Genomic DNA, 25,903 nt, shown 5'->3' with positions numbered 1-25,903 from the left:
GAATTGTGCAGCTGTGGTGAAGCTGTGAACTTTCTATGTGCTTTTTAATAAGCCAACTAAAGCTGTTAGTAAGCTAGCTGTTTCTAGTCTTTGTGCTAAGCTAAGCTAACTGTATGTAGCTGCATATTTACCTGACAAACGTAAAAGTTGTATTAATGTTCTCATCTAACTTTCTGCATGCAAAGCAATAATTGTCTTTTACTTTATCTTGTAAATATTCATTTAAACACTACTCACCGTCTGAGGAAGGCCTCAGTCTGAAACCAATCACCAATTACATCTTAATATTTATTTTACTATATTTTATGAAGTTGCACAGACCTTGAATGCTTTGATGTTGTGCCAGCTGTTCCTTCTTTGATAACCAGACTCAGTTTCTCTGTCTGGAACACAAGCTGGTTGTAATTTTACACTCTTATGTTTATGCAAGTTGTTTTTCTGAGGTGGACATATATTCAGCCAATTGCCTATTTTGAAAAGAGCAAAACAAGCTGTGATTTTTCCAGCTACAAAAAATATGGGTAACGAGGTTAACATGGACAGGTCTGCAGCTTTCACTGAAACGTTTGTCTTGAAAACATTCACAACAACAATCGATACAGCCTAGCTGCTGGAAGCCTGTCAAGTGACTGAATGTGCAGCTCTGCAAGTAAAGCAAGTCAGTGTATTTTTAGTCTTGTCAGATAAAAGCAATATGTCTGGGCTGCCTTTGCAAGGCTAAAGGGAAAATCCTGTTTTACTGTTTAGCTAAGTGCTTTAAACTTGCATTCTTTCAAATGAGCAGCATGGGGCGGTTCCTCTGGTTGCAAAAAGAAGTCAGATTGTATAAATTTCTATGAGAAAATGACTCTACTCTTCACATGATTTACTCAGTTAACAACTTTACATGAGTTTAGTGTCTCAATCGTTTGTGACAAATCTTCTGATGTTAATTTAGTAAATTATGGTCCCGTTTAGAGTAAAATAGAAAATAAAGCAGAGTATGCTAAAAGCATTGGCTACCTTGCCCGGCGAACTGACAAACACAATGCTTTAAAACAGTAGTCCACAAACCAATGTGTGACATCACGGTGTCTACGTCTACCGCCTTTATAAAGTCTATAGTTTATCCTTTCACCACATGCAAAAAGTAAACAGCAAATGATGTCAACAATTACTGATCTGGTTATTTGTAGCTGCTTGTAATATTCACTGCTTCAGCTCCCAAAGGTAACCTATCACTGTACTCTGATCCAACCTCACAGTTGTCTAAATTCCCCCTGCACTGAGACAAAGAAAAGGACTCAGTCATGATGCTCTCTTCTGTATCCGCCTCTCTCTCTCCGTCCCCGCTCTCCATCTCCCCCTCCTCCTCGTCCAGCTGGCTGCCGTTAATCTTCCTCTGGGACTCGGTGTGAGGCGCGCGGACGTTGAAGTTGGCGGTGAGGTTCCTCTCCATGTGGTACTGGCCCTTGGCCTTCAGGATCAGCTTGTAGGTCTTGCTGCGGTATTTGTACACCAGGTGGAAGCACGTCGCACCGAGGAGGGGCACGGTGGACACGGTGAGGAGGCAGATGCTGACGGAGATGATGATGAACAGGTTGGGTACCCTCCTCCTGGTGGTGAACAGCACCTGGACCTCACAGTCTTCCCCTCTGTAGGTCAGACACAGGGAGTAGTTGGTGCCAGGGCGCAAATCGCTGAACAGATACGTGGTGACTCCCTCTGTGATCCTCGACCACTGCACCGCTGAGTGTTTGTGGTCGCCAGTGACGCACAAATACAAGCCGTTTGAATTTGCTTTTTCAGAGACGTCTGAAAGGCTGTTACGCTCTTCACTGTCAATGTCGGAGAACTCATCAGATGTGGCGGCGTTGGCGGCGTCTCGATTGGCACTGTTGTACCTGGGTATGAGCAGAGGGTTCAGCCGGACTGTTGCCTCTCTTTCTGACACGGCTAATGCAACGACACCAAAGTCAAATGTGTACTGCTTGATATCATCCAAACTCCCGTTAAAGACGTGGTTAGAAATGTATCTCGTGTTAGCCGTCAAGCCACATGTACTAGCTCGGGATCGATAAGTTGTTTCCTCCTCAGAAGACTTGATCGCCGCAGTGGGCTGGAAAGTGGGTCCAATTTTCATCATGTCTTTTCTCTTTACATCAGGGAGAAGCACAGAGTCCAAAATATAAGTTTTGTGTGTTGTTTGCTGTATAGATGGGTGTGTTTTAGTGTAAATAGGTGTTGTGGTCTCTTGTTTGGTGGGTGTTGGTTTAGCTAAAGCCACCACCTTCACTGCCATTGAATCCTCTGCTCTTCCAAACTCATTAGTGGCCGAGCAGCTGTAGTTGCCGCCGTCTTCCTTGCTGAGGTGTGAAATGATAAGAGTCCCATTATTAAAAACTTTGACGGGATTATAAGACAGTAAGGAGTCCTCGTTTGATTCTACCGAGTCATCCTCAGTGAAGGACAAAGCCAGCTCTTGCTTCTGGCTTTTGCTTCGAATATTCCACATTACCAGAGGCTTTGGGTTTCCTGTGAATTCACAAGTCAACACCAACGTGCTCCCTTCATAGAAAGTCGTGTTATGAATATTTGGCTCGGTTCGTATCGTCACATTTGTGCTTGTGCACTTTGATTTAGGTAATTTTCCGATCACTTCCCCTCTCAGTTTCTGTGGAGTCGCACAGATGATTAAATTCTGCTCCGGGACTGAGATAGTGGCTGTTGAAATCCAGTCTCTGAGCCAGTCGAGGGAACAGGTGCATGCAAAAGGATTTTTACAAATCTGCAAGTAGGACAAAGACACCAAACCGTCAAACGTCCCTTCAATTATAGTTATGAATTTGTTATTGTTGAGTCGGAGGGACTTTAGGTCTTTGAGGTTGGAGAAGGCGTCCTTCGGCAGGTGGACCATCTCGTTGTGGTTCATCTTCAACAGCTGCAGGCTTGTGAGGTTCTGCAGATCCCCCCAAGGAAAGTCTACAATTCTATTGTGGCTGATGTCAAAGTTACGCAGATGACCCAAAGGCGTGAGGGCCCCTTCTTCGATGGAGACGATCTCATTGTGGGCCATCCACAGCGACGTCACCCGGGTGACATTGTCGAAGCTCCCCATTGGTATCAAAGTGATCTTGTTAGCAGAGAGACCTACAGTCATCACATTAGGAGGCAAACCGTCTGGGACTTCAACTAAGTCTTTGTAGGAGCATTCAACAAAATTGCGACTGTATTTATCTGAACAGGTACAGCGCTCCGGGCATCCAAGTCCGCTGGTGAAGACTGTGGCGATCCACAACATGAAGTAGAGGATGTCTGCGGCTGCCATCTTCTTCTCCTGTAAAACAGCGTCACAGTACATCATTAAATTAGTAGATTAAACTTGGTTTAATTAGCAGAATTAATGGAAAAAGAAGAGTTAAACAATAGAATTTAAAATGAAAATACCACAGATTTGGGTATTAAGTGTCAGAGCTAGTCTACTAAATTTTGACATTTTAGAAGAAAAACTGCCTCCAGACAGAGTAAGAACTGCATTTTTCAAAAAGTCCCAGTTTCTAAATCTAGTATTAAACAAGCCAAATCATGCTCATTTTCAGGTTCATACTTTGTTTTTATTTTAGGTACTCAATGATTAGCTTGTTCAAGGCTGCAGTGACTACTTTAAAACCATTATATACTCTCTATATATAATCAAACCAAAGAGCTACCATCATTGTACCATCATTTAAAAGTATAACTTGTTGACCTTTGACAGTTTTCTCTGTTTCGCAGATACGTGCCTGATGTATGAATTGATTAAGGTCTTTCAACATTACCATTTAAACAATGTGTGCCATTCTGCAGAGACAATGCAAGGGAGACTAGGGCATCAGCCAGAGGTGACTGCTCGGCTACATTCAGCAAACCTGCTTTCCGACAATCAACATTTTCAGTCAGAGCAGGAGAGAAATGTTACTCAATTATTATGCACAAGTTTCAGTACTTTTCTGCCTCCACTGTTTACATAATTATTGGATTATATTGTGAATTAAGACTCCATCGGTGCGGCCTGTTGATCAGAGTAAACAGAAAGTTGATTCTGGAAAGAGATTTTACTGCAGAGTCTTTTAATTAAATTCTGAGAAATCTCAGTCACAGATATCACAATACCTAGATACATAAAAAACAATAACTATCTGGATGGCTAATGGTACGTGTGGATTTTTTAAAACACTTTTGTCCATTTGATCATTCCTCTGCATGATAAGACTGACCTACTTACTGGAGAAGGAAGAGAGCAGCTACTTTTGTTGATGTAAAGAACACAGGAGCCCCACTTAAAGTGGCTCAACCTAACAGCTTTTCACCTGTTTGACGTCTCCCCAGATCCATATCCGTCATATATGTAATATTATCATCCTGATTTATCATACTATAATTTTGGACTGTCTGTCCTGGAATAAAAAAAAACATTCCTCTGCTGCTCTTCTTGAGATTTTTTTGAGTGTCTAAGGATATGAAATGTTATTAACTGCACAGATTGTGAGGCCCTTTGAGGCAAATTTGGGATTCTGTGCCACATAATTAAAAGACTGACTCATCTTTAATAGCTCATCATCACACCCATAAATTATTCTGTTGAAAAAAAGGACATTTTGCCTATATGATTCTTACTCTCTTGTACTGACAAGTGACAACGTGTAATTCTCTCAGAAGGAGGTATACACCCACATACCCACATGTGGTATGTCTGGGAAAACAGGGGTGGGGGGGAAACTGGTGCATAAATGAATATTTTAGTTTATCTGAAGCTCTGACGATGCACTCGGTTAATAAACTAATATTAATACATGTTTAATTAACACAGTTCATCTGTGTGTTGTGTCATTGGGAGAAGCTTTTTCCAACTACGCAGCTGCCTCCGGTGCTCTGTCCTTGGTGCTGAAATGTCTGCTCTGTTTGTTTACAGCCTGCTGCCTGGCATGCACACTGCTGGAATCCACTCTTTTTTTAAAAACAAAACATCATGACTGTCAATGAAATCTGACACCACAAGACCAAAGTTCATCCCCGCAAAGAAAAAAACAGGTGAATAATTGATGCAGAGAGGAATCAGATCCCTCACCTCCGTGTTAGGAGACTGCAGCTGGGTGACAAGCTTACCTGCATTGGGGTTTTTTGGTTTTTTCTAATCTCTGCAGAGAATATGCGTCGGTGTTTCCAGTCAGAGCAGCTCAGGATACATGCTGGTTTCAAGTTTGAAGAGGAAGCTGAGTGCGTTGTCATGCGTGTCTGTCGCTGCATCTACATGGTGAAAGAGATGCGTGTCCGCTGCGGGGTTTCTGCTGCCGGTGAATGTTTGTCATACAGAGTTATCTCCTCTCCTCCTCCTCCTCTCCTCCTCCCTCCTCCTCCCTCCTCCTCCTCTCCTCCTCTCCTCCTCCTCTCCTCCTCCTCCTCCTCCTCCTCTCCTCCTCCTCTCATCCTCCTCTCATCCTCCTCTCATCCTCCCCTCCTCACAGCTCTGAACAGAATAACGTTGACGTTTCACCCCCAAAAAAAAAAAAAAAAAAAAATTAAAGGGGAAACGACCTTCAACATGACCGCCACCGTTTACAGGACTTATTATTCCTTTAGATAATAATTATGATAATAATAATAATAAAAACTATAATAATAATAATTTTACATTACATTACAGTCATTTAGCAGACGCTTTTATCCAAAGCGACTTACAATAAGTGTATTCAACATAGGTATTCTAGAGCAGTGGTTCTCAACCTTTTTTCAGTGATGTACCTCCTGTGAAATACTTTTTTAGCCAAGTACCCCCTAACCAGTGCAAAGCATTTTTGGTTGAAAAAAAGATGTAATACTAAGCGCTCTGCCATCAGTGTCTGATTTATTAAACTGTCAACACTGACGATTGCATTGTTGCATTGAATTCAGTTTATGAACTTACACTTATATTTTATTGAATATTTATTAAATAACAATTTTTAAAGGATTTTTGAATGGATGCTAATTTTAAATATATTTTCTAAAAATCTCACGTACCCCCTGGAGTGCCTTCACGTACCCCCAGGGGTACACGTACCCCCATTTGAGAACCACTGTTCTAGAGAACTACTAGTCACCAGAAGTCATAAGTGCATCTCCTTTCTTAAACAAGCATCTAAAAGCATAAACCAGAGCAAAAGTACAGTGCAGAAACAAACTAATACGAATACAATAAGTGCAACAAACTAATAATGCATGCTACTTATACTGTTAATACTAACGCAAAGTCTAATACAGCTACAATGTTTTATAAATAATATAAACAGTAACAAGGATTACAAACAGTAAAAAAAAACCTAATATGATACTTTTTATTCATATTTTAACATTAAAACAATACTACAGTGATTCAGTACTCAACAACACAACCCCATATTTGTGTTTTTTTCTAATGTGGAACACTTAACATTTAGAAACATGTCATACACATGAAAACATTTTTTTTAGTGCTTGTGCACATACGTTTGAGTATTAACAGTGTCTACCAACCCTAAAACTGTGAAATAAGACAACCCTGTCATTTATTTTGTGGACTGCCTGGATCAGTAAACATGTGGTTCAACAAGCCACTATATTTGTCTCCCCTTCCTTTGTCACATGCTCATTAGAATATACCATCTCCCATCTGAGTAAGTTAAAGTATAGTTAAACTATAACTTTGCAAAGGTTCACCATATTTTTTCTTGCCATCCAATCATAGCAGACTGAGTTTTTTCCATATGAGGCCTTAAAGAGACAGGCACCAATATGCAGCGTTCCAGACAGACTGTGAATACAGGTTCATTCAGACAGACAGTATGAAAAAGATAAAGAGGTTAATGAAATTAAAGCATGTCAACATGTATGAAGTATGAAGCTTAAAATGAGTACAACATGTCTCCTTTAATTCTAGGTTTTGACACTAGGACCATACTGGAAAATAAAAATCGTACTCGATCTGCAGTAAAAAAAAAACTGTCCTTTCCTTGAACTCATGTATATCTTTTCTTATAAACAACACCTTAACCGTATGTGACTGGATGCTTTAGGTTGGTAGCTTGTTTAGAGGCATTCAGTACCTTCAAAAACAACTCCCCATCATAATGCAGCTGTGGATGAAAGACAACTTCCTGTATCAAGATGCAGTGGCAGACTGTTTGATTAGAGATGATGGATTCAATGTCACTGTGACCACACTCTATTTGTATATAAGTATCCGTCTGAGCCATTGTTTAAGGTTGACTGAGCCCTTTTGCAAATGAGATTATCAAACTCAAAACAATCTTTGTATGTGAGCTTTTTATTACCTCAACAAGCACGGACCATTTTGAAGTCCCCATCACTCAGTGGGTATTGTGCTTCAGTTCCCTGTACAGTGGTTTGACCAACAATCTTCATTTTCTTCAAACTGACAAAATATAAAACTTGTTTATCAAAGTTTGAGAGCTCCGCAGGGCAACACAAGGGCCTGAAGAAACAAACAGGAAACAAATTCATTTAGACTTTTGAGACCTGTGTGTGTGTGTGTGTGTGTGTGTGTGTGTGTGTGTGTGTGTGTGTGTGTGTGTGTGTGTGTGTGTGTGTGTGTGTGTGTGTGTGTGTGTGTGTGTGTGTGTGTGTGTGACATGCAGTACTTGATTAGATAAGGGAATCCTCTGAAGAAATCTTGATCCATTTAGTTCAGATCCAATCTCATCTTCATCATCCTGCCTGAAATCTCTGCATTATTACAAAATAAAGCACTTGTGTTCCTCTACTCCTCCGTTCCTCCTTTCATCACTTAAAGACACAGATGTGGATTTTTATACAGCTGCACAGGGAAATCATTAATGTTATTTTGGGAAATCTATTAGCAGAAATTGTGTGTTTTAAACTATGTTTTCATTAGTGTATAATCACTTGGAACTAAGAATATTTGTGTTTTTCATTACCTTAGAATGAGCCATTCATATCTACATAGGGAGCGTGTCCTCTTCACAGAGACCGCCACTGTACAATTTGCAACATGAGGAGTACATTTTATGTGAGTTTATATATATATTTTCACCTATTAAGTGCAGCTATATATGCACTATTTTCAAGCCATTTGAGATCATAGAACACCTGAATATCTGGACATCATTTTAGTCAACACCGACACCAGACCCAGAATCAGGAATGTTCCAGCAGAATCTCAGACCCTGCTGCGGTAAAATAAGAGTTTTTCCAAAGGGACTCTGGTGCTTGGACACACTACCGCTTTTGTCCACAAGGACCACTCAAATCAACACCAAATGAACATTCCTTGTAATAACTTTAAGTTTCATAACATAGGTAGGGAAAACATTTTGTCAAAAAAGAATAACTAATCCTGAAAGGTATTTTTGTTTTACTATGCTGGAGTAGAGTTCTCAGAATTGATGTTTAGTTGGCATATATGCAGCATTTGAATTGAAATGCAATAGTAATCTGTGATGCTTTAATTGCAAATCAAGTATCCAACAATGCCAAGTAAAATGTCTTCAATACTCTGAGTGAATATAAGGCTATTAGAAAAAGATGTACTCGATTACATAAGTTTTCTAAAGGAAATTACATCGAAGTAGTCGTAGCCGTAGCAGCATTGAATAACCCCCAATTTGACAATGTTAGAGCAAATGGCCTCTCTGCTCATTTCCTGAGCAGAGAGGCCTGGTTGCAAATCTGGTGTGGAACCTAAAATCAAAGCAGAGGCATGTTTTCAATCAGCAGTCTGGATCAGGAAGATCATCAGACCCTCAACCCCTGTCTCCAGACACTTCTCATTTCCCCCAGGCCCATTATGCGTTTCCTCTGAATTTTAGGCACACTAATCTTAGTAGAATTTGTTTGCACTTAATTGAACTTTGACCTTTTGGTAAGACAGTTTGGTTTGATAGCTGCAGTGCTGTGGAACAAAAGAATACAATGGAAAATGAAATTTGTTTGAAAACTCCAGCCTCCAGTTTGTAGAAATCCAGTAAAAAATACTAAATTCTTTATATTAACCATTAAGTGTGACAACAATAGTTTTTTGTGCCACAGCTTTAGAGCTTTAACAATAACATTTCCAACAATTTTAAGTTTTTGCTAGTGATTGAATATGTATTCAAGTAAAAGTCAGTTTTTTGTAATGTAAAACGCTGCTATACACAGTGTTTAATTCATTCAGTAGTAGTAGTAGTTTACCTGAACCACAGTGGCTGATAGGAGATATAATAAAATCTCCACATAATACATTATTGCTGTTTTAATTTTTAATGCCACTTTAATGCCAATATTTGCGTTAAATTGAAGTTTGACTAAGGTCAATATTATTGAACTACATTAATAATATGACATATCATGAAATGTTTTTCATCATTCCAGAAAAAGTACGCATTATATCGTAATAGCTCCATAAATTTCATTACAAAAATCAACTTGTAGGGTTCCGGGTAGCAAGACGACTTCTTCTCAAAGTAAGTGTTTAATAACATTTTATGGTTTGTTTGTTATAGAACTTTTTATGTTCATGGTCATGCCAAACATTTGACCCATCAGATGTTGGACTAGAACAAGGCACAGATATTTATCACATATTAAAAAATACATTTTCCATACATCTTCCAATATCACATAAAAACAAAAACAAAAGTTAAAAAAAAACATATTTCACAACATAATATGTACTTTTCTATACTTTCATATTCAAAGAAATTGTACACCGAATAGCATGGTTATATATGTGAATACAGCTTAAAAAACTGCACTTCACCTTTTAAATCTTCAGTTTTAAGACACTACTAGCTGGCATACTGTAATTAATGGAAACCAATGGCTGCCAAAAGGATGGAAACACAAAGGCATGCTCTTAAAAAAATATTTGGCAGTAATGGAAAACAAGATTTGTAACAAGGAAGGAAAATGTAATCTGGTATGATCCTTTAAAGTAACTTCATCTGCTGCTTCTGTGATGAACCTGATTTTCCAGCAGATGGCACTACAATCTTTCAAGAAACATGAAGACTGTTTCAGTTCAGAAGCATCACTGTTATAGATCATCAAATCAATAGCTGGTAAAAAGAACAACTCTTGTCAGAGACATTTAAAGTGACTCAAATTGTTTTCATGTTGTTCTCTTATGCTTTCTGAAACTTCTTGTTGCCACGGAACACACAATAGAAGAAAATAGATTAAGTACTGGGAAAGATACCTTACAGTATGGGAATATGTATAATGTGTTTGGTATTTCTAGAGAGAAGTTGGGTCTTTTTTATGCAGTCACATGTTTCTTTAGCCAGCACCAGTTGTCATTATTGGTGCTGCAGCTTAAAGGACGTTGCACCTCGTACCGAGCCACAGAATTTTATTTAAAATTCTTGACCAAATCTCAAAGCTTTCACTGCCAAATATATGACAGGGTCGAGTTTATATGATGAACTTGTTATTTATACACCCAGCAGATACATTAACATTCATTTTGTGTTGTGTTTGTGTCCACCTGATGAATATAAGTCCAATATTCAACAAACATCTGCCTCTTAAGCTGGCAAATGCCCCACTATGTTCATCAGTTAGTCGTTAGCTTTGTCTGCTGCTTGGCAGTTTAATGTACAGTGGATTTATCAGAGCCTTGTCACTGAAAGCAGCTGCCTGCTGCTGCTGTAAATCAGGCTAATGAACCAAAAACAGTTAATTTGTGGTCAGTAAAAAAAACAACAATGACCTGAAAGACATTTTAACTCCATAGAGCTAAAGGGGATCTGCTAATTCATAATTGCATCTGAGTTTGCCTCTACTTGCGACACCTCTCACATTACATATAATCTATTAAATCCCCTGACCTCCACACACTTACAGTAGTTTCTGCCTCACTACCTCCAGTATTAACAATAAAAATTGGCACTGGACGTAAATCAAGAGCTGAGGAATCGTCCAACATGATTCTCAGGGATGGGCTACATTTAATATACCAGTAACTCTTAATTAAATCTGTGGTTGTTTGTACTGTAGTTTACAGGGTGTTAGCACGCTAACATTTGCTAACTGGAAATAAACACAATGTACAGCTGTGGCTGATGGGAATGTCAATACGTTGGTGAAATTTTGACCTGATGTCATTATTGCCTTTACTCACTCTGTGACAAATAAACACAAAAACTCAAAATACTCTGCTGCAAATATTTAGTATCAAAACTATTCATACCTGCAACATTGCAACACTTTAACAACACTTTTTCAATGATATATTTGGATAGATTTTGGACAGAGGACCAACTACCAGGATGCTATTGACACAGAGCAGAGTCTGGCAGTCTGTCTAAAGTAACTTGTTGTACTGTAAGATAGTGTATTGAATTTCCTTTTAGCAAAGTGCTCCAAGTGAATTTGAGCTCCCTCTGGTAAACAGTTACACAGTGTATATGTCTCGGGCTTTTATTGTGAAAGGTAACAATGAGAGGAGTGCCTCTGATCAGTGCTGTCTTTGACATTGTTATATGATAAATAAAGGATGCAATGGAGTTCAAAAAAAAAATTGACGTGCAGATTAATTGCCCCAAAAAAATCTCCCATCAGTGTGTAAGGGCCTTTAGAGGGAAAGCCAGATACTCACTAAAGTTATTACAATTCATCCTGAGGGGAAAGTGAATTGGGGAACCAAATTTCATGACAATCCATCCAATAGTTGGTGCCGCTAGAGGAAAAGTCTTGAGATCACCAAAGACAGTAAGAGTCATCCTCTGGGGAACATGAACATCTGTTGAGATATTTCAGTCCAAAGTGATGGACAGGAGCCATTACGCTAGCATGGCTGTCAGTCTCCTGCTCGTCTCTGAAAGCCACAGATAGATGATACGAAACAGTGTCAGAGAGATCTGTAGGAGCTTTCCTCCCTTTAACACACTTGAACTCACAAATTCACCAGATGTGGGTTCACTCCCGGTCACTGCGCTCTGCTTTGCATCAGAATCCAGCCGAGGCAGAATTTAATCAAGTCACCTTCCATATTTCTCATAGCCAGAAAATTAAAAAGGGATCAAATATGTCATAGAAAATTGTAGAACGGCAGTGAGCCTCACCTCCGCCACCTCTTCCCCTCCTCCCCGTGTGCTCCATCCATTTCCCCGGTAACTTACACCCCTCAGTGGCAATGTGATTTTGTCAGTAATGTGTTTCTATTGCTCTTCCAGAGATACCGCTGGGTATCTCTGCTCCGCTGTATGGAGAGCTCTGAGGGCTTTGGAGAGCCTCATTTACCTCCATAATCTTTCACAGTCATCGACGTGCCACAGCGTAATGCACTCATGCACACGCCATAGAGAGGTGGAATAAGTCTAAACACCCAAAAAAAAGATTCAGTGTCTATGGCTGAGTTGAGGGTGAATTAACATAGTGAAGACGCTGCGTTATGCAAATGTGTTATGGTTCCTCTCTGACAGTGCCGGTAAATTGGATGATGTTTTATGATGATGTAAGAGTGAGTTAAGGCACGACGGATCGGTGCGTTTTAATACCTCTTTGATATGCGTATTCCTCCCAGAGCGAGGCCCCAACTCCCTGACTCGTCTCCGCTCCGAGATGCCGAATTTCACCGCTTTGCCTTCGTGACGCTTCCCACAACTTGTTAGGATTCTTGGCGTTCAGGCTCAGAGAGTCAATAAGACAATAAAACAGTGTTGGATTAGTCTGCGGATGAACAGAGGACGAGGCCGACTGTAGGAGCTGAGAGCGTTAAACCTTACTAAGGGGATAAAAGGATTGCAGATGTGTTTTGGCTGCTGAGTGGCTCACCCGGCAGTCGTTTTATTTAGTTAAAAGTAAAAAAAAAGATGGGAGTTTTGGTGAGTTTTGCACTCATGAGGAGAAGTAAGGATAAACGGATCATGAGGAAGGTCAGAAGCTTGGAAATAAACAAGAATTAATCCTGTTACAGCGGCTAAGGATGAGTGAAATAAGGGAGTCAGAGTAATGCAGTAATACACACACATATACACAACACACACAGGGCGGCGGCCTTGGCTTTGTTCTGAAGCTCTTAGCCGTTTGTCTAGTGTTACACAGGCTCCATTTACTCCTGATTGCCTGTGACTGGTGACCTCTGAACCCAATCCACACAGGTGCTGCAGGACGAACCATCAATACTGGCAGCAGGTTGTTTTTGCCTCTGAGCTGCTGGATAAATGATGCCCTTGGTGGACACACACTCAGTTCAAAAGAGAAACACAATCACACGAGCTCAGACAAAGACGGAGAGAAAATCTTGTACCTGCGGTTTTGTAAGTTTTAGTGCATTTACTGCAAATTACATCTGCAACTTAAGGTTTGGCGAACCACGCTGCTGTGTTTAAGAAATTTGGATTTTGTGATTTTTTTATTCATTTTCATCTCACATAAAAAGCTCTTATTACACTTTTCAAAATCAATCAGCACTTAAACGGCATTACCACAATAATGAATGCCAACTTGATGAAGAGTCCAAACATACAAAAACGTTTGTATTTTTCTTCTGACTTTTCTTTATATTGTACTTTACTTTTTATCTCTTCAGGCCTCTAAAAGTTAACAAAATCCAAAAAAAAACTGGAATAACAATATTTGGTGCAACTACTCATAATGCATTGACATATGCAACATGCATAGATGCTTAATCTATTTAATGATTCATAAAGTTAACATGACACATTACAAAACTTATGATCACACTTTTTCCTTTAAGTGTTTTTTTATGCGTCCTAGTTTATTTCTGGTTTTTAAGTCTTAAAAATGACAAATAAAGAAGATGCTAAAACGTTCCCACAGTATGTGTGCGTTGAAGACAGAGAAATGCAAACGAGATGCAGATAGACTGTAAAAGACATCGGCATGCACACCCATAAACTGTACTGTGCCGCACACACACACACACACACACACACACACACACACACACACACACACACACACACACACACACACACACACACACACACACACGCACTCATACACACTCTCACACACACTCACATTCTGTTCAGGGTGATGAATTGTGGATTCGTGGCAGGAGGCCTTGATTTTGGGACATCATCCAATATCAGGCCTTGGGGAAAAGACGAGACGATACACACTCATATATATATATATATATATATATATATATATATATATATATATATATATATATACACACACACGCACACACCCCAACCACCCAACACCTCCCTTCCTCCTCCATCCTCCTCCCCCTTCCATCCACCCCTTCCCTCCCTATTGTCTGAAGCCCTTGTTACAGATACAGCAGATTTAGTTAAGGGGGGGCAGGCACCCAGGGACGGCACACATACTGCCCCCGTTTCTCTCCCTCCCCCCTGACCCGGCCTCCCATCACACAGCGAGTAAATGTATTCATCTCATCCTCTCCGGCCAGAGAGGTCACAGCCTTATCTCGCCCTCTGCTGTAGCGCTGTCAGCCAACCGGCCGCAAACCATAACTTCTAACAGCAAGCAAGAGCGCCGTGCGGTCGCAGGCCAGCGTGGAAGACATGTAGGGCAGTGACGAAGGGGGTGGGAGGGTGCGGGTAAGACGAACAAAGAGAAGGAAGGACAGGGGAAGAAAAGAAGGAGAGAGGGGAGAGGAAAAGAGAGAGGAGAGGGGTGTGTCGAAGGTGAAAAGGATGGAGCATGAAAAATGAAAAGTGTCCATAAAAGACCAATAAAGAAAGGAGGAACGTTTTAAGCCAACGCTGGAAAAAATCATTTTAGCAGCTATTTAGACTATTAATGAGTCCCATAAAGAATCTAACGTATCAATCAATATTTCTCTGAATATCATGTAGGGATTATCCTTTTTCTGTCTCAGGTAAAAGAGGAACCATGAGCAGTGTTTTAATAGTACCGGAATATATCATTGAGATAAAATCAAGTGCCGCAGATATTTGAAAGTCACTTTAAGGATTGCAGAGAATTCAAACTTTCTAAACAGGTAGAATCCAGCTGTACTCTAGGTATTTACTGATATGACTTCACATAGCCAGGTCCTGTACACACTACATACTGGCTTTGTGTATTTGCACGGAAAGCCCCACATTCAGGGCTCCTTGAACTATTCACTAAATGATTTGCACTTCTTTCAGGTTTGCTAAAATCTTTAAGAACACTGAAACACTGATGCTCAATTGGGATTTTTTTTAGTTTGGCACATAAAAAAAAACTATTTGATCTTTAAAGTCAGTAGAGAACACGCATTTTACAATGCTGCCACTAGACGTTACTAAAGAGCCATATTGAGTTTTAAAGATACTGACATTTCTAGGGAAATTCCGTAAACAAGAGAAATTGAAGCACATGGAGTTTTTCTTTGAATTAACATTCTTGAAGTCTCATGGACTTGATAAAATGGATGCGATTTTCAGCGAATTTAAAGAGAAATGAGGATTGTATGGAGGGGGGGAGGGGAGTGAGGGTGGGAGACAGTGGGGGTGCCGGTGGTGGAGGTATTTCATGCAGCGTCGCTCCCCTTGGACGGGAAGTGTTTTACAATGCAGCCGTCAGATGTAGAGGAAGCCACTTCCACCAGAGTCCAGTTAATTAACCACATCAGTTTCTTAATGTGATCAGTTTTAATTAAAACGGAATTTAATCGGGAGTAGTAACAGGAGGGTAGCGGCGGTGACAGTCGGGGGGGGGGATTGGGTGTGGGGGTGTGGGGGAGGGGTGTGAGGAGGTTACGCCACAGTAGGCAGGTTGCTTAAACGTGTGTGTGTGTGTGTGTGCATGTTTGTGTGTGTGTGTGTGTGTGTGTGTGTGTGTGCATGTTTGTGTGTGTGCGCCGCAGCAGCCACCGCTTTCCCTCACTTCAGATTTGTGGGCGTCTAATTAATATGGATGGAGCATTAAGCCTTTTGGACTCTGGTGCCTCTCATTTCATGACTATTAATGATTTTAATGAACTGGGCTAATAAGGCCGTTTTTCTCTGCTGAGCTCTGGAAGGGGCTATCCGACACATGCCAGGGTCAGGAGGACGGGCTCCCCCCCGGCCTCCACATGGGAAATTAAAACAGCACTCACAAACCCATTAACGCTGCATCGTCCGTGCGTTCATCAGACGCTCAAACACTGAGGGCACCGTGTGAAGCTCGCTGTTTATCACGAAGGAGGACAGAGGAGGTGGGTCACATGGTGCTGCTGTCTGGAATAGGAATGAGCGGGGAAAGAAACCAAAGGCTCTTTTCAGACTTCGTATATGTAACGATTCTTATGCATGGAACAATTTTAAGATTTGGGGCTATTTACCCTCATAAAGTGACTTATTTCACACTATTGGAAAGACAACATCCAAAACACGCATTTAGGCGTTTATTTTACTACTTTGTCTGTGCACATTTCTAGATTCCTCCTAAAGTCACCAAATGTTAGCATAAGTTGATGCCTCATTTGCAAATAAATCGTTGTAATGTGAGTAATCAACGCGGGAAGTTTCATGATAAAATCTCCACGTCAGTAGCATTTAAACTCATTCATTCATTCCTATCTATATTCTGAAGGTGTTAACAAAGGGCATTGTTCATATGTCATTCATAGCCTGATTTATGCAACATTTTGTTCCTAAAAACATGGCAAAAATGGCCAATTTGTTTCATGGCTGCTGACAGTATTTTCTGATTTATGTAGTGATACAAAGACATAATCCAAAACTCCTTCTCTTAAAACCTTTGACTCTAATATGTCAACAAAATGAAATATCTAATACAATAATGCTTCATTTGCATATTTAAAACAATTCAGAAAACTGTCTTAATGTAAGAAACCAACTGGGAAAGTTTCATGGTGATATCTATTATACTATGACTATTATATATTTTTACCCCATTCACCCGTGTGTCCCCTTTAGCTATCAGTGTGCATATTCCACCTCGAGATGCTGCACATGAATAAATTCAAACTTGTGCTGAGTTGAAAGTGTTATGGAAATTTTACTGGGTCAGACCTTCATGGATGTTTTTAAGATTTTTGATTTCAAGTAAGACTTTCACATAAAAGTGACTCGGGTGCTCCTCCTGCTATGACACTAAACAAAGTAAAACTGAAGGCAAATTCATGAAGTCAAGTGAAACCTCTGCTTAGAATTCTCAATAAACTCCAGATAGAAACACAATCTGATAATAATGACAAGCCATTTATACTTGAGCAGGGGAAAGAAACCTTGACGCATGAGGATTTTCTTTTTCTTTTCTTCCAGTCAGTGATTCCACTCTGGAGAGCTTTTGTCCTCTCCTGCAGGAATAAAAGTCTAAATCTCATTTTAGTCCATTGAATCAACTCGGAGACAATGAAACACGATAGAGCAGGCGGTGCTGCAGTGGCGGCTTCGGATAAAATAGGAAACGCTGCGTTGTGTGATTGAAGAGTCCGTTCTGTTCATAGCCAATATTGAGGTGACTTATTTTCTTCTTTCATGTCTGCAATAATGACGTGAGAAGCTGTGCCGACTTTCATCATCAACTTCAAGGTCCCAGTTTAAAAAAAAGGCACTGGAATTGTTTCGCGTGCATGAAACCTTTGCTGCCATTTCACACCGAACACCATCCCTGACTGCTGCTCTTTACAACTCCTTCTACGCCACACTGGGCCTAAAAAAAATTCTCCCCCTCACGCTGTGGCAACAAACAACGCCGTTATACTGGAGCCCACCAATCACAGCTCGGCCTAAACTGAGTGAAGATCAAGCACATCCTTGACTCCATCTTCCTCCTCCGACTTCCCTCGCCCCACTCCACTCAACCACAGGGTCACATGATGGCAGAGTTGCTGGCCTTGTGCAAGGAAATTTACAGCCGGATGCCACCATCCGTTATGTAGCAAACGCATTACGTTAGGGCTCCTTCACCTTCTTGAACGCGCTGCTTTGTATTGTAAATGTGCCATTAGCATTCATGAAGGTATTTACATGCATTCACAAGCCACGCTGCTGGTATTTATATCGCACGCTGCACACAGCAAAAGTTATGGCGTTCTCACAAGTTATGATGGCTCTCCTTAAAGGGACAATACACCAGATAATTCTCTGGCAATGTGTGAAAAAGAGGAGGAGTGAACTTTGCATTTCTGCAATTCCCTTTTTTTCTGTTGTAAAGTAAGTGCATTTAGTCTGATACTGTATTTTATTACAATTTTGAGGTACTTAACTTGAGCATTTTTCAATGTGTGTTGCTTTAAACTTCTTCCCAGTAGTCAAGACCACCTAAACCGAGACCAGACCAGTGCGAGCCCCACACTGCATGACACACATTAAATGTGGTGCATTGCAAACCATAAGCAGTCCTTAAATTATTCTGAAAGATCCACATTCCCATAAAACACCCACCAAAAGAAATCATTAACCTCTTTTATTGACACATATGTGTGTATGTATAAGTTTACCATGATAATAAATGTAATTTTTTAGTGACATTCCCACAGTTGTGTTCTTGACCGTTGAAACGAAAACATGAAATGCACTAAAGGAAAGCGCTGCTGTTTTTGGTCTTGTTTTGGTCTTGTCTTTTTGTGTTGCAAATGGACTACAACTGCATTTGGTTGTGCATCCCTGTGCTGCATAATGATAATAAATAATCCTTGAATCATTTGTTGTATCGTAGATTGTCTTGCTGCGTATCGAGTAAAGCATAATCGCTGTATCTTAATACCATCGGTAACACAGAGTAGAGGAGGCCTTAACGAAGGTGTCGTGAGACTTTATTTGTGACTTTAACCTCAGCGAGTATCCACGTTTTTTTCCCCGTAAATTAACAACTTTAATCTTGTAAATATTTAGTTATTTTTCTCTGAATATTAAGCACACCTGCTCCTAATTACCTAATGATCTTCTCAGTAAAGCCTACATACCTGGCACTCAGCCATAGCTTTGTTTGTTGCATTCCCTTTTGGATTTCGTTGCTTGTTGATGACCTCTCTTCTGTTTTTGAACCAAATTAAAAAAAACTTACTTATGTTGTGTCTATAAATCCGTACTCTGTTACAGAAAATAATGAAGGTGGATGATAAGTATGTTTACATTTTCTTTTAAGAATTACATGCCTTGATGGGTTAGTTTTTTTGGGGTAACTGTGTGACTTTGTTGTAAACAGTAAATCTGGATTCACCAAAGTCACACAATTACATAAAATAAACTAACCATAGACACAGCGGTTCTGTTCTGAGAGGTAAAAATCCTCTTTGTCAATGGAGCGCTGTGGCTTTGAAGAGATTAAACATAACGTCTTCAGTTCCCCGTCGGAGAGGAGTGTCTGACAGCAAGGTAAAGCAGTGAAAATATAATTTTAAATAAAATGTAGACTTAAACTGATATTGATGTTTTAGGTGGTTAAAATTTGTTTTGCTGCTGCCCCCGTCCACAGGAGGTCATTGCTTTTTTTCCTGCAGGAACTCATTTCTGCTTCTCCAAACAGCAAACGTGCAGGCCGTGATCTACTGTAACTTATACCATGACTATTGAAAAGGATCCCAAACAACCCCACGTCAGAAAATCGTAACCATCCCTTTAATAAATAATTTTCCTGATCATGTAGAATCTAAGCCGATATGTACAAATGACAGGAGAGTACACAGAATGTACAGTTTGATATCAAGCAGCCTTATAGCAGTTATGATTCAATGAAACATTTTAGTTTAGTAGATATTCATGTGATGTTTCAGACTGTTTGAGACTGAAGTCTAAAGTTTACGCGACTGTACTCTCCAAACCTCACTCGTTAAACACGTGAGTCTTTCCACAGGATTTTAAAATGTCTGTTTCCGACTTGAATGTGAACGAGGTCAAACGTTGGACAATTAACATCAAAAACTCAACACTTTACAATATTACAACCATCTGACGCCGCTGAACTCTCAAATCTGTACATCACAGAGACTGAATGAGCATAATTATAGTCCTGAAACATTAGATTAATGACTGTGGCCCATTGGCATTTAGCTGGATGCTCCTCTGTATTCTGGAGACGTGCCTCCTCTCCTCAAGGCCTTTAGTGGCTGATATTCTGCTCGGCTCTTGATGGGTGAGGAAGCAGAGCTAATATGACCGTGGTAGCTTTTACTGCCACATCTATTACAGACGCTAACTATCTAATTTGTCCTCCTGACCAAACAACAATGGCGGCTGGCTGAGGGTTTTTGCAGGTCCGGCTGCTGCAGAGGCGGACAGCAGTCAAGGATCGTCTAAGTACAAGAATGAGTATTTCATTTGGTCATTACTGTGTCCCCTCACTGACACAGTCATTATTTTCCGTCACCATTAAAGGCTTATTGCCTCTTTTTTAATTAAGCAAGTTTCTTAATTAGACGTGCAGCATTCAGACCTACAAACGGCCTGTCGAGGTAATGAAGTAAAGGCCTAGGTTTATGGAGGGAGAATGTGTGTGTGTGTGTGTGTGTGTGTGTGTGTGTGTGTGTGTGTGTGTGTGTGTGTGTGTGTGTGTGTGTGTGTGTGTGTGTGTGTGTGTTGGGGGGATGGCGGGTTCCTGCTGCAGAGAGTGATGGTGTTTGTTCGCTTATTGTGTTGCTGAGTGATGAATGCGTTTTGCGAGGCGAATAGAGCCCCAAAAAAATAAAAGGAAGCTTGGCCACAAGGCAAATAGTTTCTTCATATTAGTCACCATTGACATCCTATTTTAGGGCGGCTTGATCTAGTTAGTGCTACTGCTGCACTCAGACATTTGGCTGCCAAACATGAGCCTCATCTCTGCGAGGCATCACACGCCGCCTCGCCTCGAGGACGTGCCCTGAACGGCAACAACCCCCGCCGCAAATGGAAGGACAGAACCTGTACGTTTCTGCGAGACGTTTTTTGTGCGCTTGCATCTTTTAGCAGGGTAATTCACGGTGCGTGCGTCAATACATCATAGGCCTCTCTAAATTGAGCTTTGAAACACAAAGGGAAGGGCAAACAAGATGGACACAGAAATCAATCTCCCACCTGATAACACAGAGTGAACGCACATGCTGCCGCTCAGAGGATTGACAAGGAGACGGCGTGCGGCAGTATCTGCCTATCTGCCTGTGATGTCCTCCGAAAACAATCGTCTCTGACACGCCGTACACGAGGCGGGCTCAGATAAGGCTATTTAGTCCTGACCAAGCCTGAAAGAATACCATACATGAATTGCCTCACAGAAATTGAAAGAAGAAAAAAGAAGAAAAGACAATCAATGTGGACGTTTGAGAGACAATATGTCACGCTGAAAACCAAATCAGCAAATAATAAGACCACATATTCTCAGAGTATTTTTCTTTTTCTTTCGGCAGCAATGGTGCACTTTAAAAAAAAAAAAAAAAGCTTTTAAACTCAGATTAAACAAAGGAAAAGTCCAAAGCATTTGTCTCTGTTGGTGAGAGAGAGAAGGGGTGGCATGGTGATAGAACTGTGGCCATGTTTCTGTTGCTGTTGTGCAGACTTCATTTCAGCCCTGCCTCTGAGCACTATTGATCTGAAGCACATTAGTTCTGCACTGGGGGACTAAACAAGGCCTACAGAGCTCTGCCACAATCACGCAGCAGGCTAAAGATAGGCTTTTGACCGGGGACCTCTGCAGAAAAGACTGGAGCTCAGGCACAAACACATGCAGGTCTGCTTTGAGAACTGGTTTAAAAAAAAAATGTGATGTTGCTTTATACATAACAAAAGACTTCAGAGATGGGGACTCTACTCTTTAGTGTACAACTGCATCTTTTATAGTGCAGGTAACATGAACTTTCTTAAAACTTTCTTTGACTGCATATAAAGCAACTGCAGCGACTAATAATCATTACCACTATCAATAAATCCCAGAGTTGTGTCTTCAAATTGCGTGATCCGACTAACCAACAGTCCAAAATGTGGAGGCTGCAATGTGCAATGTGTAAGATTTAGTCAGAAAGATTTAGTCAGTGTAAGATTTAATCAGAAATGATAACATTTTCGCCTCAGAAATGTTGTACTTTCACAGAGAAAAAACTGTTAAAGCCCTTGTAGGTCGAAATGTTGCGTCAATATTTCGTTTTTTTTGTGTGGACAACCCTTTTCTTTGAAGTTTTTTTCTCCTGAACCTTCAGCTGGGGTTGCTCTCTATCCTTCTCCCTATCATTGACAAAAACTACAGAAATACGATTTTTTACTTTAGCCACATTCTGCATCATCTACACTATCGCTGCCATGCCTTGTTCACATGTCAGTGCCTCTGATCTAATGGTAGTCTGAATGTCACAGGTTTTGTTGGGAGCTCTTCACTGTATGCAGAGACTCTCCAGGCTGGATGCTTGAACTCAGCCTCGGATTTTTTAAGGTACGGATGCCTTCCAGAACCAGATTTCCCAAGTGTCCCTGGAGAGAGACCTGACAGAGAAAAGCCATAAGACAAGCTTCAAAGGACACACCGAGATTGCCTGCCTCTCCTCCACCACATCATCCTTTCTCCCCCTTCCTCCCCACTCCTGCTGGTACATTTGCAAGCCATTCCCTTGAGGGGGCTACAAGATTGCCTCCATTTGGATGGACTGTCAGCGGCCAGGGGGCTCTTCTCCCCAGACGGCCCCAGCCCCGTGCCCACATCTCTCTGATTTTTTTCCTCACCAGCTCCTGCCCCAGGCCTCCAGCCTCGCTGTGTGCCATCTGTGCCCAGCGGAAACCCCGGACTCTCTGGGTAATCTTCCTGCCGGAGCCCCTTTGATCAGAGTCGATACATATCAGACGTGGCCACGGGGAGGCCTGCTGCATTGAGCGGCCACCCCAGAGAACCAGCGAGACAGTTGGCGGTAACAGAGAGGAACAAGAGCTGAGATTACATGGAGCTATTATCTAACTCGGAAGAAAAGCCCAGGTCAGCACATTTAACACATTGGAAACATATTTACATTTGAAATGAGAGACGTAGACCTTTTATATAAAACTCACTGCATGAAAATCAAGTCATGTAAATGATTCTTCTAGTTACAGCTTCATTTATTTCTAAAATATGTAAATATGTATAATACCATGAACCAATTGAGAAGAAGGCACTATGTTGTTGCTGCAAGGCTCAGAGAGAGGTGCCCAAAATTACAACACTGATTGCATTGGCCAATCATCATTGACAATGATGATTGGCCAATTCAAGGATCCGTCTCATTTACTGATCCTATGCTTCTCAAGCTTTCTGTTCCTGAACTGTGCAGGAGCTAGGGGGCAGATTTACCTCTCATGGATTATTCTTTAAAACAATTCATCTCTGATTTTCTCACGGAAGTAAGAAAAGCAGGCTTTTCATTTCGAGACGAGATTCGCAGATTTTCTAGACTGATATGTCGCTAGCAAAATTTTATTGGGTGCAGCTCAATCTCTAAACCTGATTAATGAATGACAAAAACAGGAAGCTATTGTTAAGATGCTTAGAGTACAGTCACTATCATTCTTCATCCTTTGTTTTGCAACAATCTTGGATTCTAAGCTATTTTTCTAATTGCAGAACTAGCTTAAATTCTTCATCTCTGTCTTATTTTATTTTTTGTAAAGGACTTTACGCTGGGAGAAAAACGGTGGCTTTGAGAGCTCAAACAACCCTCTTTCGGCTTTTGCCGGGAAATCCAAACTTTCCAGACTTAAACGACGGACCAAAGTGTGTAAACATGATTGACACAACATGACGTCATTTTTTTAAAAGTGCATATCTGATGGAAAATGCAAAGGCTTTTTGTCTGTGACATGATTGCATTCTCACTTTTCCTATGTTATTTCTTTAGTTATCTGCAGAGTTATCAGCAGCTCGTTATGGGTGGCAGACATCCTCTTTACAGCAGCTTCTCTCTCTCTGTCAACAGTGTTGGAAATGTTGTTGGAGATGATCACAGGACTGGAGAGGATTTGGTTAGAGGAGAAGAGGCAGTGCAGATGCCAAAATACTGCATATGATCTTCAGTCTCACTCCTTTTTCATGCATCTTAAATTTTCCCCTCCGAGGAACCACAAAAAAAAAGGGGAAGGAGATCCAGGCTTGTGTTTGTTTTACACTCTCACACTCAAAGGGAAATATTCATTAGGTCCTTCCTCTGAAATAGAAAAGCTGAGAGGGATGAGGAGAGCAGGGAGACGGAGAGATAGACAGGAGGAGAGGAAATAAGAGTTTGTGTGTCTCCACATGTGAGTGTTTATCTGCCTGCACATTCCTCAGTTACCAAACATGATGAGAAAACATCAGTATGCTGGCAAATAATGGCCGTATTATGAAGCAGCAGGCAACATTAGGGCATAAAGTGTACTATATCTGGGCTGGGTGGGTGCATTAGTTGGTAAGTAATGCACGCCCTGAGCACTGGCAGGCTTTCTAGTGATGTAATATGAGAACCAAATGAGAGTTATAATCACTATGCGGACCGAGGGAGGAGAAATGCATCACCATCACCGATGGATGCCTCCGATTTACAATCGCTCATTCTGACAAATGGAGAATCATTTACAAGTCCCCCCGCTGTTCCTCATCCAAAGGGGTCAACGTGACTTATCTGGAAGGAAAATAGATGGAGCGGATTATTTTGCATTAAAATTGTCCTTGTTTAGGTGGTGGCTCAGTGATTCAGTGGATGAAACAGTTTAGGTTCGGTCTCCTGCTGAGGGAAGGATGAGGCTTTATTCCCAAGGGTATGGAGGCTCTGTAGATAAGAAATGGTTAACTGCTCGTAGTCTCTGTCAACAAAGTCATCCAAGGCCGCATTGAAGGAATACTTCCACCACATAATAACCGTTTGTTTATCAATTACTCACCGCGTGTTACCTTGAATTCTTGAAGAAAACTTTGTCTTTCTTGCCTTTGCGGTAAATGGAGAATCCAAAAACAGACAAAAGTAGTGAAGTAAATCGTTGATGAAACAAAGTAAATGGAGTCAAGGTTTAACAACAGCAAAACTATGTCAATTAATTAGTTTGATTGATTGTTAATGTGCAATTCATCATGCTCTGCAGCTATAATTTTAATGCAAGTTTGGTGTAAAGATTACTTTCTTATCATCTTCTTGACATTACTTAGCATGTAGCATTCAGAGTACAAACAAGACTGAAAAAGAAATGCAAGCGTCTGTGAGGCTGTACTTTGAGCTAAAGGCTAACAGTCATAATGCTAATATGCTGAGATTTAGCAAGTAGAATGTTTACCATCTTCACCATCATAGTTTAACGTATAAGTATGCTAACAGTTGCTTATTAGCACTAAACATAACGTATAGCATACGCTGATAAGACTGGGATCAGTTTGGAAGGTGTTTGGTCTTAAAGCAACAAATTAAATACAAGTTTTGACCTGATGGCTCATAAAAGACTAAAATGAGTCATCATGAAGTGTCTGTAAAGATTTTCATGGCTCTACATGGTGTAGTAAAATATCGGCCGTCGTATTTTGGCACCTAGAACCTTAACGCTAGCCTCGATCAAAAAGTCAAAAACCCATCTAACCCTCAATACAAACAAACGGGTGAATACAATGAATCCATCACAGCTTTTTTTCCCGATGAACAAATGGCTTTTTTTCTGGTCTGTTGGGGGAAGTGACTTCACCACAATAGCCAAGGACACTAGACTGAGTGAGGTAGACTGACAGATCAAGTTTTTTTTGTAGCAGACTATCACCTTGAAAAAATAAATCATTGACGGAGTGATTGTCCGCCTCTTTCTTTGTGGACAATGAGGCGGATGGAGTGTCACAACCGCTGGAGTTCCTGAGACATGTTTTCAGATCAGAGGAGAAGGGAGAAAACAGACATGTCTCAATAACAGAAGAAGACTCTGTCCGTCTCTCTGGTAAAGTCTGAAAGCTGTGACCCCCAAACGTCTCAGGAGACGAGCTGGTCACCTTTGGTCATCATCGTCTCACGTCAGCTTCATCGATACGTTTTCAGTGATCGCCATCACCGTCTTCACCCTAAGCTACTCCTCAATCTCTCAAAGGCCAC

At 40.8% G+C, this 25,903-nt stretch overlaps 1 protein-coding gene across 1 annotated transcript; it reads right to left on the bottom strand.

The window, feature by feature from the left end:
• Positions 1 to 1,165: 1,165 nt before the first annotated feature.
• Positions 1,166 to 3,310, bottom strand: LOC129108767 (immunoglobulin superfamily containing leucine-rich repeat protein 2-like). Its single transcript, XM_054620684.1, has one exon. It carries the CDS (start codon positions 3,305 to 3,307, stop codon positions 1,166 to 1,168), a length of 2,142 nt encoding a protein of 713 aa, XP_054476659.1. The 5' UTR covers positions 3,308 to 3,310.
• Positions 3,311 to 25,903: the final 22,593 nt, after the last annotated feature.

Source organism: Anoplopoma fimbria, chromosome 2 (genome assembly GCF_027596085.1).
Source record: "Anoplopoma fimbria isolate UVic2021 breed Golden Eagle Sablefish chromosome 2, Afim_UVic_2022, whole genome shotgun sequence".
In the NCBI taxonomy this organism is placed as follows: Eukaryota; Metazoa; Chordata; class Actinopteri; order Perciformes; family Anoplopomatidae; genus Anoplopoma; species Anoplopoma fimbria.
The sequence above is the reverse complement of the archived record's forward strand: the minus strand, read 5'-3'. Positions and strand labels throughout refer to the sequence as shown.